At 34.4% G+C, this 15642-nt stretch overlaps 1 protein-coding gene across 1 annotated transcript; it reads right to left on the bottom strand.

Moving 5' to 3' along the window:
• Nucleotides 1-7682: 7682 nt before the first annotated feature.
• On the bottom strand, nucleotides 7683-15628 carry eif2s1b (eukaryotic translation initiation factor 2, subunit 1 alpha b). Its single transcript, XM_031322561.2, has 8 exons — nucleotides 15466-15628; nucleotides 13803-14045; nucleotides 11528-11607; nucleotides 11114-11265; nucleotides 10878-10984; nucleotides 10650-10747; nucleotides 10336-10479; nucleotides 7683-8354 (listed from the first exon to the last, which is right to left on the bottom strand). The coding sequence occupies exons 2-8, from the start codon at nucleotides 14041-14043 to the stop codon at nucleotides 8229-8231; spliced, it is 948 nt and encodes a 315-aa protein (XP_031178421.1). The 5' UTR covers nucleotides 14044-14045; nucleotides 15466-15628; the 3' UTR covers nucleotides 7683-8228.
• Nucleotides 15629-15642: the final 14 nt, after the last annotated feature.

Below are 15642 nucleotides of genomic sequence, written 5' to 3'. Positions count from 1 at the left end.
GACATGCTTTAGTATGACTTTTATGACAGACTATTGTCTATGGCCAGAGGCCTTTTTGTTTATAGAACTATTTTAAGACAGTGTGACAGTATTTCTTTAGTTTCTTAAGGAGTTTGTGTTTTAGGGTTTTCTGTTCCTTCTTTCATTCATTCTGTGCTTTTGTGTACCTTATGTGTCCTTGTAGCCCTGTCCTGCATGTCTTGCCTTGTACACCTGTTTTGAGTCCTCCATGTCAGCCTGGTTGTGTTACTAGTCCTTGTTGTCCACTGTTGATCCTGGGTTTTGTTTAGTTTCCTGTTTTATTTTGTAGTGTCTGTGTTTCTCTTGTGTCATGTCTTGTTTGACTTCCTGCCTTGTGTTTTCCCGCCTTTGTGATTGTCTGACCCACACTGATGTGTTTCACCTGTTTATCAGCCCTCTTGTCACCTGTCTCTCGTTACAACCCTCATTGCCTTGTGTATTTAGTCTGTGTGCTACTTTTGTCTACTGTCAGATCGCTGTCTCTCTCTCAGTATAGCTGCTTCCTATTGGTTTTGCTTTTCCAAGTTTTCTAAATGTGTTAGATTTTCCTGTTGCCAGATTCCCTGCCTGCCTCAGGACACCCACTGTTGTAAGCCGGTTTCATTAAATAAATCTAAGAACTTCCTACTGCCTCCTCGTCTTACAAGTCTGCATTTTGGGTCCAAACCTGCTATTTCCAAGCTGTAACAACTATATTATAACTTTATGAAATGCTTTACAATGACTTTTATGACATTTTTATGACTCACTATATTATCACTTTTTCATGGCGTGCTATACTATTACTGTTTGTGACAATTATGACATATACTATGGCTTTTTATTTACACTTGATATACTATACTATTTTTTTGACATACTATACTATGACATTTTTATGACATACTACTATACTAATTTTTTTTTACATTTTTGACATACTATGCTATAACTTTTTAATGACAAACTATACAATTACATTTTTATTACATTCTATACTATGACTTTTTTATGACACTACAACTTTTTATGAGATACTATACTATGACTTACTTTACCATACTATACTATGACTTTTTTATGATATTTTTATGAGATATAATATGACTATGACTTTTTATGACACTATGAAACATGACACAATGCTATGACTTTTTCATGATCTTTTTCGATGACTTTTACTATTTTTTACGACAAACTACTATGACTTTTTTCGACATACTGTACAATGCTGACTTTTTTTTACATACTGTACTATGACTTTTTATGAGTTTTTACGATTTTTTTACATACTATACTATGACTTTTTCTAAACGTAAATAAAAAAACATACATACATATACATTTACATACATACATAGATACACATACATGCACTATGTGTATGCATACACTATGACTTTTTTTGTCATACTATACTAAGACTTTTCGACATACTACACTGACTTTTTTCGACATACTATACCATGACTTTTTGTGACTTTTTTCAACATACTATACTAGGACTTTTTGTGACTTTTTTTAACATACTATACTACGACTTTTTATGACTTTTTTCGACATACTATACTATAACTTTTTTCTACATACTGTACTATGACTTTTTTATGACTTTTTTCGACATACTATACTATGACTTTTCGACATACTATACTATGACTTTTTTCGACATACAATATAATGATGTTTTTCTACATACTATACTATGGCTTTTTTATGACTTATTTTGACATACTATACACTATGATTTTTTTGGACATACAATAATATGACTTTTTTCGACATACTATCCTATGGATTTTTTAGAACTTTTTTGACATACTATACTATGAGTTTTATATGAATTTTTTCAACATACTATACTATGACTTTTTTATGACTTTTTTTGACATACTATACTATGACTTTTTTATGACTTTTTTTGACATACTATACTATGACTTTTATATGAATTTTTTCGACATACTATACTATGACTTTTTTGACCTTTTTTGGACATACTATACTATGAATTTTTGTGACCTTTTTTTGACATACTACAGTATACTATGACTTTTTATCAATTTTTTCGACATACTGAATGAATGAATGAATGAATGAATGAATGAATGAATGAATAAATGAAGAAATTTATTTCAGACATGTCAAAAATAAACCAAACAAAACATCAAAGAAATGTACAAATAAGTTAAATAAGCAAAACATTCAATAAACAATAAGAAACATAAACCAACATAGACATAGACAAAATGAGTAGGAAGAAGAATACACTTATTTTCCATAGCTCAGTAATTGACCCTGACCCTTAGTACAGTGGAACACTCCCATGTAACAATATACAATTTGGTGTTTTGAATGTACAATCCATATACAGACATATATATCGACATTCATACATCCACGTACATATACACAAATATACATACATCAACATTTACATACATACATACACATACATACACTATGTGTATGTATACACTATACTATTTTATGACTTGTACTATACTGTGACTTTTTTTGACATACTATGCTATGACTTTTTTCGACATACTATACCATGACTTTTTGACTTTTTTCGACATACAATACCATGACGTTTTTCGACATACTATACTTTAACTTTATATGAATTTTTTCCACATACTATACTATGGCTTTTTTATGACTTTTTTCGACATACTATACTATGACTTTTTTCGACATACTATACTTTGACTTTTTTCGACATACTATACTATGACTTTTTTCGACATACTATACTATGACTTTTTTCGACATACTATACTATGACTTTTTTATGACTTTTTTCGACATACTATACTATGACTTTTTTCGACATACTATACTATGACTTTTTTATGACTTTTTTCGACATACTATAGTATGACTTTTTTCAACATAATATACTATGACGTTTTTATGACTTTTTCGACATACAATACCGTGACGTTTTTCGACATACTATATTATGACTTTTTTCAACATTCTATACTATGACTTTTTATCATTTTTTTCGACATACTATCCTATGACTTTTTTTGACATACTGTACTATGACTTTTTTCAACATTCTATACTATGACTTTTTATCATTTTTTTCGACATACTATCCTATGACTTTTTTTGACATACTGTACTATGACTTTTTGACTTTTTTCGACATACTATACTGTGACTTTTTTGACATACTATACACTATGATTTTTTTGGACATACAATAATATAACTTTTTTGACACTATGAATTTTTTAGAACTTTTTTGACATACTATACTATGACTTTTTTATGACTTTTTTCGACATACTATACTATGACTTTTATATGAATTTTTTTGACATACTATACTATGACTTTTTATGACTTTTTTTTGACATACTATACTATGACTTTTTTTGACATACTATACTATGACTTTTTTATGACTTTTTTTGACATACTATACTATGACTTTTTTCGACATACTATACTATGACTTTTTTCGACATACTATACTATGACTTTTTTCGACATACAATACCATGACGTTTTTCGACATACTATACTATGGCTTTTTTATGACTTTTTTTGACATACTATACTAGACATACTATACTATGACTTTTTTGACATACTATACTATGACTCTTTTCAACATACTATACTATGACTTTTTTATGACTTTTTTTGACATACTATACTATGACTTTTTTCGACATACTATACTATGACTTTTTTCGACATACTATACTATGACTCTTTTCAACATACTATACTATGACTTTTTTATGACTTTTTTTGACATACTATACTAGACATACTATACTATGACTTTTTTCCACATACAATATAATGACGTTTTTCTACATACTATACTATGGCTTTTTTATGACTTATTTTGACATACTATACAATTACTTTTTTATAACTTTTTTCGACATACTATACACTATGATTTTTTTGGACATAAAATAATATGACTTTTTTCAACATACTATCCTATGAATTTTATAAATTTTTTTCGACATACTATACTATGACTTTTTATGACTTTTTTTGACATACTATACCATGACGTTTTTTGACATACTATACTATGGCTTTTTTATGACTTTTTTCGACATACTATACTATGACTTTTTTCGACATACTATACTATGACTTTTTTATGACTTTTTTCGACATACAATACCATGACGTTTTTCGACATACTATACTATGGCTTTTTTATGACTTTTTTTCGACATACTATACTATGACTTTTTTCGACATACTATACTATGACTTTTTTATGACTTTTTTCGACATACAATACCATGACTTTTTTCGACATACTATACTATGACTTTATATGAATTTTTTCGACATACTATACTATGACTTTTTTATGACTTTTTTCGACATACTATATACTATGATTTTTTTGGACATACAATAATATGACTTTTTTTGACATACTATCCTATGAATTTTATAAAAGTTTTTTGACATACTATACTATGACTTTTTTCCACATACTATACTATGACTTTTTTGACATACTATACTATGACTTTTTTCTACATACAATACTATGACTTTTTTATGACTTTTTTCGACATACAATACAATGACGTTTTTCAACATACTATACTATGACTTTTTTATGACTTATTTTGACATACTATACACTATGATTTTTTTGGGCATACAATAATATGACTTTTTTCGACATACTATCCTATGAATTTTTAAAAACTTTTTTGACGTACTATACCATGATTTTTTTATGACTTTTTTCGACATACTATACTATGACTTTTTTCGACATACTATACTATGACTTTTTTCGACATACTATACTATGACTTTTTTATGACTTTTTTCGACATACTATACTATGACTTTATATGAATTTTTTCGACATACTATACTATGACTTTTTTATGACTTTTTTCGACATACTATACTATGATTTTTTTGGACATACAATAATATGACTTTTTTCGACATACTATACTATGACTTTTTTATGACTTTTTTCGACATACAATACAATTACGTTTTTCAACATACTATACTATGGCTTTTTTATGACTTATTTTGACATACTATACACTATGATTTTTTTGGACATACAATAATATGACTTTTTTCGACATACTATCCTATGAATTTTTAAAAACCTTTTTGACGTACTATACCATGAGTTTTTTATGACTTTTTTCGACATACTATACTTTGACTTTTTTATGACTTTTTTCCACATACTATACTATGACTTTTTTGACATACTATACTATGACTCTTTTCAACATACTATACTATGACTTTTTTATGACTTTTTTCGACATACTATATACTATGATTTTTTTGGACATACAATAATATTACTTTTTTTGACATACTATCCTATGAATTTTTTAGAACTTTTTTGACATACTATACTATGACTTTTTTATGACTTTTTTCGACATACAATACCATGACGTTTTTCGACATACTATACTATGGCTTTTTGATGACTTTTTTCGACATACTATACTATGACTTTATATGAATTTTTTCGACATACTATACAATGACTTTTTTATGACTTTTTTCGACATACTATACTATGGCTTTTTTATGACTTTTTTGACATACTATACTATGACTTTATATTAATTTTTTCAACATACTATACTATGGCTTTTTTATGACTTTTTTTGACATACAATACAATTACGTTTTTCAACATACTATACTATGGCTTTTTTATGACTTTTTCTACATACTATACTATGACTTTTATTTTTACTTTTTTTGGCATACTATACTATACTGTGACTTTTTTTTGACTTTTTTCGACATACTATAACTATGACTTTTTTATGACTTTTTTCGACATACTATAGTATGACTTTTTTCAATATACTATACCATGACTTTTTTATGACTTTTTTCGACATACTATACTATGACTTTTTTATGACTTTTTCGACATACAATACCATGACGTTTTTCGACATATTATATATTATGACTTTTTTCCATTTTTTTCGACATACTATCCTATGACCTTTTTTGACATACTGTACTATGACGTTTTTTTTGACTTTTTTTGACATACCATACTATGACTTTCATATGAATTTTTTTGACATACTATACTATGACTTTTTTCGACATACTATACTATGACTTTTTTCGACATTCAATACCATGACGTTTTTCGACATACTATACTATGGACATACTATACTATGGCTTTTTTATGACTTTTTTCGACATACTATACTGTGACTTTTATATGAATTTTTTTGACATGCTATACTATGACTTTTTTCGATATACTATACTAGAACTTTTTTCGACATACTATACTATGACTTTTTTTGACATTCAATACCATGACGTTTTTCGACATACTATACTATGGACATACTATACTATGGCTTTTTTATGACTTTTTTCGACATACTATACTATGACTTTTTTATGACTTTTTCTACATACTATACTATGACTTTTATTTTTACTTTTTTCGGCATACTATACTATACTGTGACTTTTTTCGACATATTAAGACTTTTTTTTGACATTTTTCGACATACTATACTATGACTTTTTTCGACATACTATAGTATGACTTTTTTATGACTTTTTTCGACATACTATACCATGACGTTTTTTGACATACTGTACTATGACGTTTTTTGACTTTTTTTGACATACCATACTATGACTTTCATATGAATTTTTTTGACATACTATACTATGACTTTTTTCGACATACTATACTATGACTTTTTTCGACATTCAATACCATGACGTTTTTCGACATACTATACTATGGCTTTTTTATGACTTTTTTCGACATACTATACTGTGACTTTTTTATGACTTTTTGACATACTATATACTATGACTTTTTTCGATATACTATACTAGAACTTTTTTCGACATACTATACTATGACTTTTTTCGACATTCAATACCATGACGTTTTTCGACATACTATACTATGGCTTTTTTATGACTTTTTCGACATACAATACCATGACGTTTTTCGACATACTATGACTTTTTTCAACATTCTATACTATGACTTTTTATCATTTTTTTCGACATACTATCCTATGACTTTTTTTGACATACTGTACTATGACTTTTTTAGACATACTACACTATGACTATTTGATGATTTTTCACAACATACTATGACTTTTTGCAACATACTATTGTATAACTTTGTTATGCCTTTTTTTTTTTAGACATACTATATAACAGATTTTTTTGGACATACTATACTATGACTTTTTGACATCTGTATGACATTAGACTTTAATATTCATGGCATTTTTAATGACATACTAGACTATGACTTTTTGACAACATACTATATGCGTTTTTTGATTTATTAACTTCATCAGCATTTTTGGTTGTTTCAATTAAAGATTTTAGCCTGCTTCATACCAACTTTTACACGTTTGATGTAAACAAAGCTTAAAAAGTTAAAAATTAGACTTCTAAAAAAAAATATTTACAGTTTGTCGTTTAATTCATCCCAAAATCACTTTGAGAGTGATAGCGGGTTGCAATCACTTTCTTAAGAGTTTTGTAGTGAGAGTACCTCATGTTTATTGCTGAAACATGCTTATTACAAAGGAAAACAATCCTTAAATTAAAAGGCTAGGTCTGGTGCCCTTTAATTCAAAGTAGTCACAGCAGCGGACAAAGACGCATTGAGATCAAAACTTCCAGAACTTTATTGATGCCATGTGAGCTAAACAAAAGCAGGTCTTGCCAGTAAAAACCCTTTAACTGGAAGAGAAACAGCACAAAAAGTCACCATTGACCGGTGTTGAGACAGACGAGCCTGTGTTTCCCCTTTAAATCAATCACATCAAGTGACCAGCCAGAGATGAAGCGCCATGGATACTGAAGACACTGGGCTCTAAAGCAAGAGGTAAGTGAAGGCCACTGCTTGTAAACAGCTTTTGTTGTCTTAGAGTTATTATTTATTCAAATTGGTGTACTTAAAAATAGAAACTACATTGATGTTTAATTTTCTTCCATGTCTGCATAACAAGACAGCTTTCTCGTGTTACCATCTTCTGAAACAAACCCTGCTAAAGAACAAACCGGGACGTTTGCCAATGAACTATAAACGCCTGTTAATGTTTGCAATGTGAAAGTTAACATCTGTTGGACTGAATGACTGTGGCCAGGTCTGTCCACATTTCTGCATTGACGTTGTTTCCCCATCAGCCTTCCTGTGAGGACTGACTCTAGTCCTCTGCTTTGGCCTCCATCTCCTCTGCGTCGTCGTCTCCGTCCACCTCAGCATTCTCCCGCTCTAGCCTCTCCAGCTGCCGGGCGAGCTCTGTCTCATCCGTGTCTGTCACCACCTTAGGCTGAAGGGGACACAGTTCACCGTTTAGGTATTTGTACAATGCAAAAAAATAAGGAGTACGTAGGAACATAGAAATTCTGTTCTTTATTTTGGCCACTCTTGGTAAGGACCAAAGGAAATTGAGAAGTATAGTAATATTTTAAGAAAAAGCAAACAATGTTTTAAGAATAAAGTCATAATTTGAGAACTGTCAATATTAGGGATGCACAATATTGGATTTTGGCCGATATCAATATGCCGATATTGTCAAACTCGTTTTGGCTGATGCTGATATATACAAATCTTGTTTTATTTCACTGAAGAGAACACCAAGTCTCTCCTGTACTACTTTTATCCCTTTACTCTTATTTGTTGTAGATACAGACATTAAACAAGACAAACATGATTATACCATAAATGTATCATTTTACAGACAGACATTCACCCCTGAAAAAAAGAAAATTATTTTACTTGGGGGAGAATAAATTATATCTATAGACCAGTGCCACATTTTATTTAAGTAAAACTGTAACAACCAAGCTCCATATGTTTTCTGAGCTGCAAAGTTGACCCCGTTCATAGATCCAAGCCCCCCAGCGCAAGTCTCCCCTGTCGACCGCAGAGGCGATGCAAGTCGGCAGTGTTAGTTTTAGGCTTCTTTTATAATTTGTAGCAAGTGTATAACTTAATGAAAGTCCAGTTTAACTCATCTGTGAAACAGTTTGGATCATAAATCAATAACTAAGGAACATAACAAAATATCCTGTTTAGGTTTCATGACTAATCAGGGGTTTTCCTGGGTTAGTGAGGGAGAGCTCACTAAAGCAAAAAGAGGAGCAGCTTGTCACTAAAATGAGAAAAGCTGGTCCACCTTAAAGCCAGCCCCCCTTAAGTTAGAGAGCCTGAGCTGAAATTGTCGCTAGCTCCGTGGCAGCTAACCCCCTATACTTTAACCAGCAGGTAAGATTATTTTTGGGGGCTTTTCCCTTTATTAGATAGTGACAGTGGATAGACAGGAGTGGGGAGAAAGAGAGGGGGGATGACACGCAGCAAAGGGCCGCAGGTTGGATTCGAACCCGGGCCGCTGCAAAGGACTCAGCCTACATGGGGCGCACGCTCTACTGGGTGAACTAGAGGCCGCCCCATGGCTTGGGGTTTTAAGAGACAGATAAACTGTACAGCGCGCACGCATGCACTCACAGAGTGTGGTCTGCAGCTGCTGCTGTGTGCGTTTAGGGTGCTTGCTCCTGATGTTTGTGAACTTTTGGATGGCGGTTCTTCATATTAGTTATCAAGGATTTGATTACTTCACTAGTGTCTTTTTTTCACTGTGAAAAATGTTCAAGTCAGGAATATAACACTCAGAAAATATATTTTTTTGCCTTTCAAAAAGCATTTTTGGATTAACATTACTGCTGCATTAATGTGTGTATGTTACTGCTGTAGATGTTTAAGGTTGTGCCAATTTTAACTCCTTTATATTAGTGTTGGGACTGTACAGCAATGAGTCATATTCTAAAAGATCATCATACGTTTGCAGCGTCACTGTTCTGTGAGAACCACGTATCTCTAAAAAGTCAACTTTTCATGAAAGCCAGCCCTTCTTTCAGCTTTGTGACGATGCATTTAACCAGCTACTAAGTAGGAAAAAATGTCTTAACCCATAAAGTAACACTTCATCCATCAGTTAACCAAAAAGAAATTACCAAATTTGAAAATACATGGGTTTCACTTAAAAAAAAAGGGTATGAAAAATGGTAATCTGAAAACTAAAGCTGTCTACAAATTTAGTGAGTACTAGTACCTCAAAATTGTACTTAAGTACAGCACTTGAGTGAATGTTACTTACTTACATTCCACCACTGCTCACTGTACACCTGAGCCTAACTAGAACTTTTAATACACATTTTTGAAAATGTTAAAAGTTGAAGAAACTAAATAATAAAAGAAACACACAAGTGACAGGGAGTGGCTTTCGCATAAAAGACACTGAAGTCACTCACCTCCATCTGGATGTTAAAGACGCCTCTCTTCTCTTCGATCTTCTCCTTGATAGCAGCCATGGCCTGGTTGAGGACAGACAGGCCCTCTGTGCGCTCCAGAGTGGTCGTTGTCATCACGTAGCGAGGGGGAGCAATCAGGTTGATCTGCCAAGAAACAATACAATGTTTGTCTTATTAACGCTGCATCACATGCATTTGCACTAACAGCTCCTATCCAAAAAAAATATTAGTTATCAGTTAGAGAGGTCAGAGTTTCACCATTCAGCATCAGTGCACGAACATGTGGCTGAGAGTGGTTGAAAAGGGGCTATTACCTTGATGGGCATGACCTCTGTGGAGCAGCCAAGCCCGGCCCTCAGAGCTTCCTTCACGGCATCAATGCCCTCATACCCGTAGCACGCCACTTCAATGTCTGCCGGTGGGGGAGGAGAGAGATTTACAGGAATTGTGGATGTAGGTCAACTCTTCACAGCTGAGAGGCTATCATGATACAGATAAAATAAATAAAAAGGTCAAATGTTAGCTTTAGAGTATATTGCTACCTGCTCTGATTTTGACAGCCTGTGGAGTGAGTCGCCTGTTGATGTTGTCAATCAGCACATTCTTCTCTTCCTCTGTTAAGTCCAGCCCATCCAGAATGGCAGGATCTCTAGTGGAGGGAAGATTTTAACCATTTGATTTGACCTCATCAAATAAGACATTGTTTGAATACATTCTTTGTTCCTAAATTTCTAGATCAGCCTAACATTAACACACACTGCTCAAAACAACCACTTACGATACAGCCTGTTTGAAGACATCATAGGCTCCGTATCCTGGCCGCTTGTATTTCTCATCGAACACCCAGGCGGTGCGCTGGTAGAAGCTCTCTAGCTGCTCGTCCTTCGTGTATTCCAGCACCTCTGCCACGTGTCGCAGGATGCTGTACACCTGCAAACACAACAACCGCATCAGCCCAGTGAGAATGCTGACTCAAAAGGTCAGATTTACAAAAAGTTCATGAGAGATCAATGAAAAGAAAAACCTGAGGGTAGTAATTTTTGAATAATCCAGAAATGTATGATAGGTTTGTCATGCATGTATCAAAAAGTCACTTTTTAACAATGCTGAACACAGATGATGTTGAAAATCGTATCAATAATTTAATTTAAAAAAATAAAACGAAAAAGCATTTAGGCACAATTCGACTTACAGTTTTAGATTTGGTGAATTTATCTTCACACTTGATGGCCTCCTCTGGTGAAACTCTTCTTTTTGATAAATCAATGTATCCTAAAGACAAGATAGAGAAGAGAAGCTGTGACCTGAGTTTCCGTTGTCCGGTAATTACCGGTCATTGACCGGAAAAAAATTATGAGGTCCGAAAATTCCAATTGCCTCCGGTCAGAATGACCAGTGGAAATAATTCCCTCTGCACAATCTGAATTGTGTTAAAATAGGCTACAGTGATTTTCATATCTTTCGTTTTATTAAAACAATGAACAATGAACAACAAACGGCGACAAGCAAGCAGGGAAAGTCAAAGCCCAAGCGAAACAGGGAAATATCGTGAATTACTTCACTCACATCAAGATGCCATATGACGACAGCTTTCCACGATTATGGAGGCTTGACTTTCCCAACAGCCTGCGAGGTACTTATTGGGATTACGGTAAAATCTATCCAGATGCATGCGTAAAACCTGTCTCCAATGTGCCAGCAGAGAGAGGCTTCTCCCTGCAGATCCGCATCAAAACAGCGCAGCAAAGTCGCCTTGGGGAAGGCAGAGGCTTACGCGCATCGCGAGGTTGCAGAAAGACACTTCTGTACAATTATTTTGATTCAAGTCGGCACTTGATAATTGCATGAGCCAGTTTGTTTGTACTGTAGTTTGTATTGTTTTATATCCTCAGCCTAGCGAATGGAAAATAAGCCTATTTTAATTCAGATCGGCACAATTATGTGCATTGGTTTAATTATTTTGCCCTCTCTGCCTGTAGCAAGTAGCCTACATTTCAATAAAAATAGTATAAATCTACATCCTTTGATGATATTATTCTTTATATACAGGAGCCTATAGCCTGCCTATCAATTGTTTTTAAGCACAATAAACACGGGAAATATTTGACCGGAACTTTTCCCATTTGACCGGTAAAATGAAACCTTACTGGTCACATGACCACCACCATTTTTTTTCTAGCGTAAAACTCTGGCTGGGACATTTTCATGACACGATACATTCAAAATATTCTCACAATTAGTCGCAGAAAGAGATGGCTGCCAAAGGGCTAATTGTTTGACAAGATCGGTGCTTATATGGTTAAAATAATGAATTCCAAATTTGATGGTTAACCAATTTAGTCATCGTTTACTAAACAGTTTCTGTTTTACGCTTCACAAGTTCTCTGCTGTTCTTAATTGCCCCATTATTACAATACAAATATTCACGTTGTTTTGCGGCCCATAGAGCAGGCGCACTAGAGACATCCGCTGGCCGAGCAGGCTTCTACCAGTTTAGTGCTCCACTTACTTGAATGGAGATTGAATTATTTAATCGTGCAGCTCTTCTAGAATTTCAAAATGTTATCGGACCAAATGGATCAAATTCTGACAGTGAAACAAGTCATTTAGACCCTCAAAAAAAAAATGTATCCCTGATTTACAAACGTCTCTTTCGTAAGTCTACGGGAAAACATATTTTTTCGGGCGCCTGTTGTCTCATCCCTTCCTGCCTGTCAAGGTATGGGTAGTACAGGTGGACTGACATACGGTGTAACCCATCAGAGAGCCAGAATAAGCAGCTACGCTGTAAAGAGCTGTAAGTGAGTGAGCAAGGTTTGTTGACGCCACTTTGTGTGCTGCTCATGTTGTGGAGTTAATAAACTACTCGTTCTGAGTACAAATGAGCTGTATTGCCAGCCTTTTGGTGTGCCAACACGGGAATATCGCCACAAAAACCACAGAGAGCTTTCCATAGCGGCGATAGACCTAATCAGCATTTGTGTTCCCTTGTTGGCAAGGGCTTGAATGCAACGGATGTTTAAATGAAAAACTTCAGCACTGCTTTAACCTAATACTGATGGATTACTGATAATAGACTGATAATGATCGATTATGTCATTAGCAGCCCAAGATGATATTACACCCACCACATCCTACTCTATACTGTAGTATACAAGTGTCACTGTATCAAGGAACATTGCAACATTACAAATACTCTAGTGGCCGTTACAATCCAAGGTTAAGAACCGTTTTGCTGAACAGAGGAAAAGGTTGGCATTTCTCTTTCCAGTTTATCTTGTCATTATATGGATTAAAGTTCAGGCTGTAATTTGTACATTATGCATCTTCCACCTGCCACTTTGGAACTGGCAGCCAAAATGTTTCCTGTCCTTTGTGTAGCCCTACACGCAGGCCTAGATCCAACACTAAACGCACCACCAATGACCTTCCCCTCTAGTGGTTAGTACCCGCCTGCCTGCACTTACCCTTCTCTTTGTCTACTCGGATGACGACCACGCACTCATTGCGGCCTATGCGGATGAGCTTGTTGATGGAGCGGATACGTCGACGTGACAGCTCGCTCAGGAGGATCATGCCCTCGATGTTGTTGTACTCCAACAGGCTGACGTAGGCACCCATCTCGGCGATGGACCTCACGTTCACCATCACAACATCCTCCACCTCAGGGAACCGGTGCTGGTAAAATCGACAGCTGAGCCCCGGCATCGCTGAGAGAATAGAAACAAAGAGAGGCAGGGGTAAAATATTTGAAGCAGACAGTGTGGTCACACATCCTCCTATAAAAAGGACAAGCCACCAATTTTATATATCATTAAACATATAACTCAGCCTGTAAAAAAAGTCTAATTTCAGTAATGGCTTCTACGTTTCTGGAGGGAGCTTTCTAAAGATTGAAAACTACTTTTTTTTTTTTTTTTTAACAGAAAGCCTGTGTTACAAACTGAGTATGTGGCGTTTCAAAGATGTGTGGGCATTTACCAGGCAGGGAAGGTCTAACAAAAAAACGCAATCACGTTGCATTATGGGAATTGTAGGTCTAAACTAGAGTCAGGATATCTCAGCCTCTGTTGATTCAGTTTTGACCAGGATCTCTGACTGACCTATATACAGGAGCAATGTTAAATTGCTGTGCACCCATTGTTATTAGATATGTTTTTTTTCTACGTCTTCAATATTGTACAGCCCAGTGTTAATTTGTAAATGTGATGATGATATGATTACATCTAGAGCAGTGATGGATGCCCTAAATGGTCCCAAGAGATATATCGGAGAGGTTACAACATGATTGAAGAAAAAAACAAAACATTGCTGTCACACCATTCGGTATTTTTTTGTGTGTGACATACCTCATAACTTTACATCTTTTAACCATAAAATGTTTCCCTCTCTTTGTATCAAACACATTAATCCACTGTTTGTAGTGCCATATCCTGTAATAATGTATATTGCTTTATCTTTAAATGAGTCACAACAAGCCATAAAGGATGGAAACCACTGATCGAGCTACAGGCCATAGAAAACAAATAATGCAGCAACATAATGACAGCACCCATGGACAGATATAGGCACATTTTTCTGTTTCTGAGCTGTAGAGCATAATAGAAACACCCTTGAATATCTATTGAGCAGTATAAAACCATCTGAATGACACATTGTTAAGAGTTGTGTGTATTTTTACTTTAGCAGGTCAAATAACCGAGTTTAGCCTGGAAAATATCCCCCAAAATAACTACAAAGAGGTGAAGTGGTATTAAATGAACTGGCAACGTTATTTCACATTTTCGTATGTGAATTGGATGATGCAATGCAGATAAACGAGAAGCCCCTTTACTGATATAGTTAGGAGCGAAAGCTGACATTAACACAAATAAGACGGAAACCGCTCTGTAGCATGTTAACAGCGACTGTAGCTAGTAACAGTTATGAAGTAAAATACCACGAGACGAGAATTAAATCTAAAAACAAAACTATTTCTTCAATATCCGTTAGCTTCATAGCTAATAACCCGGTTAACAACTCACATGCGGCACATGTACTGCTGTCTAGGCTAGCAGTTAGCTAGCCAGCTAGCAGCCCCGTTTGTTCACTACTCCCCGGTAAAAATCACCTTTATCAAAAAACACTCACCTGTGTCATATGGTTACAGAACGATACACTTGAATGTCCTGTACTGGAAGTGTTTAAATGTCCGATTATGTATCCTTCGGTGATTTTTTAAATGAACAATGTGGGCCCTCTAGCTCACATTCATGGGTGTGCTAATTTCTCGACCCGGAAAAGATCGGTAGAGCTTTTCGACACGCG

The sequence above is a fragment of the Sander lucioperca genome, chromosome 19 (assembly GCF_008315115.2).
Source record: "Sander lucioperca isolate FBNREF2018 chromosome 19, SLUC_FBN_1.2, whole genome shotgun sequence".
Taxonomy (NCBI): Eukaryota; Metazoa; Chordata; class Actinopteri; order Perciformes; family Percidae; genus Sander; species Sander lucioperca.
This window is presented reverse-complemented; position numbering and strand designations above follow the sequence as displayed.

Coding starts and splice junctions, on each gene's coding strand:
- eif2s1b (XM_031322561.2), bottom strand. CDS start 14,043: ATGCCGGGGCTCAGCTGTCGATTTTACCAGCACCGGTTCCCTGAGGTG. Junction 11,266..11,527: donor AATTCACCAAATCTAAAACT/GTAAGTCGAATT, acceptor TTGTGTTTGCAG/GTGTACAGCATCCTGCGACA. Junction 10,480..10,649: donor CAGAGGTCATGCCCATCAAG/GTAATAGCCCCT, acceptor GTTTCTTGGCAG/ATCAACCTGATTGCTCCCCC.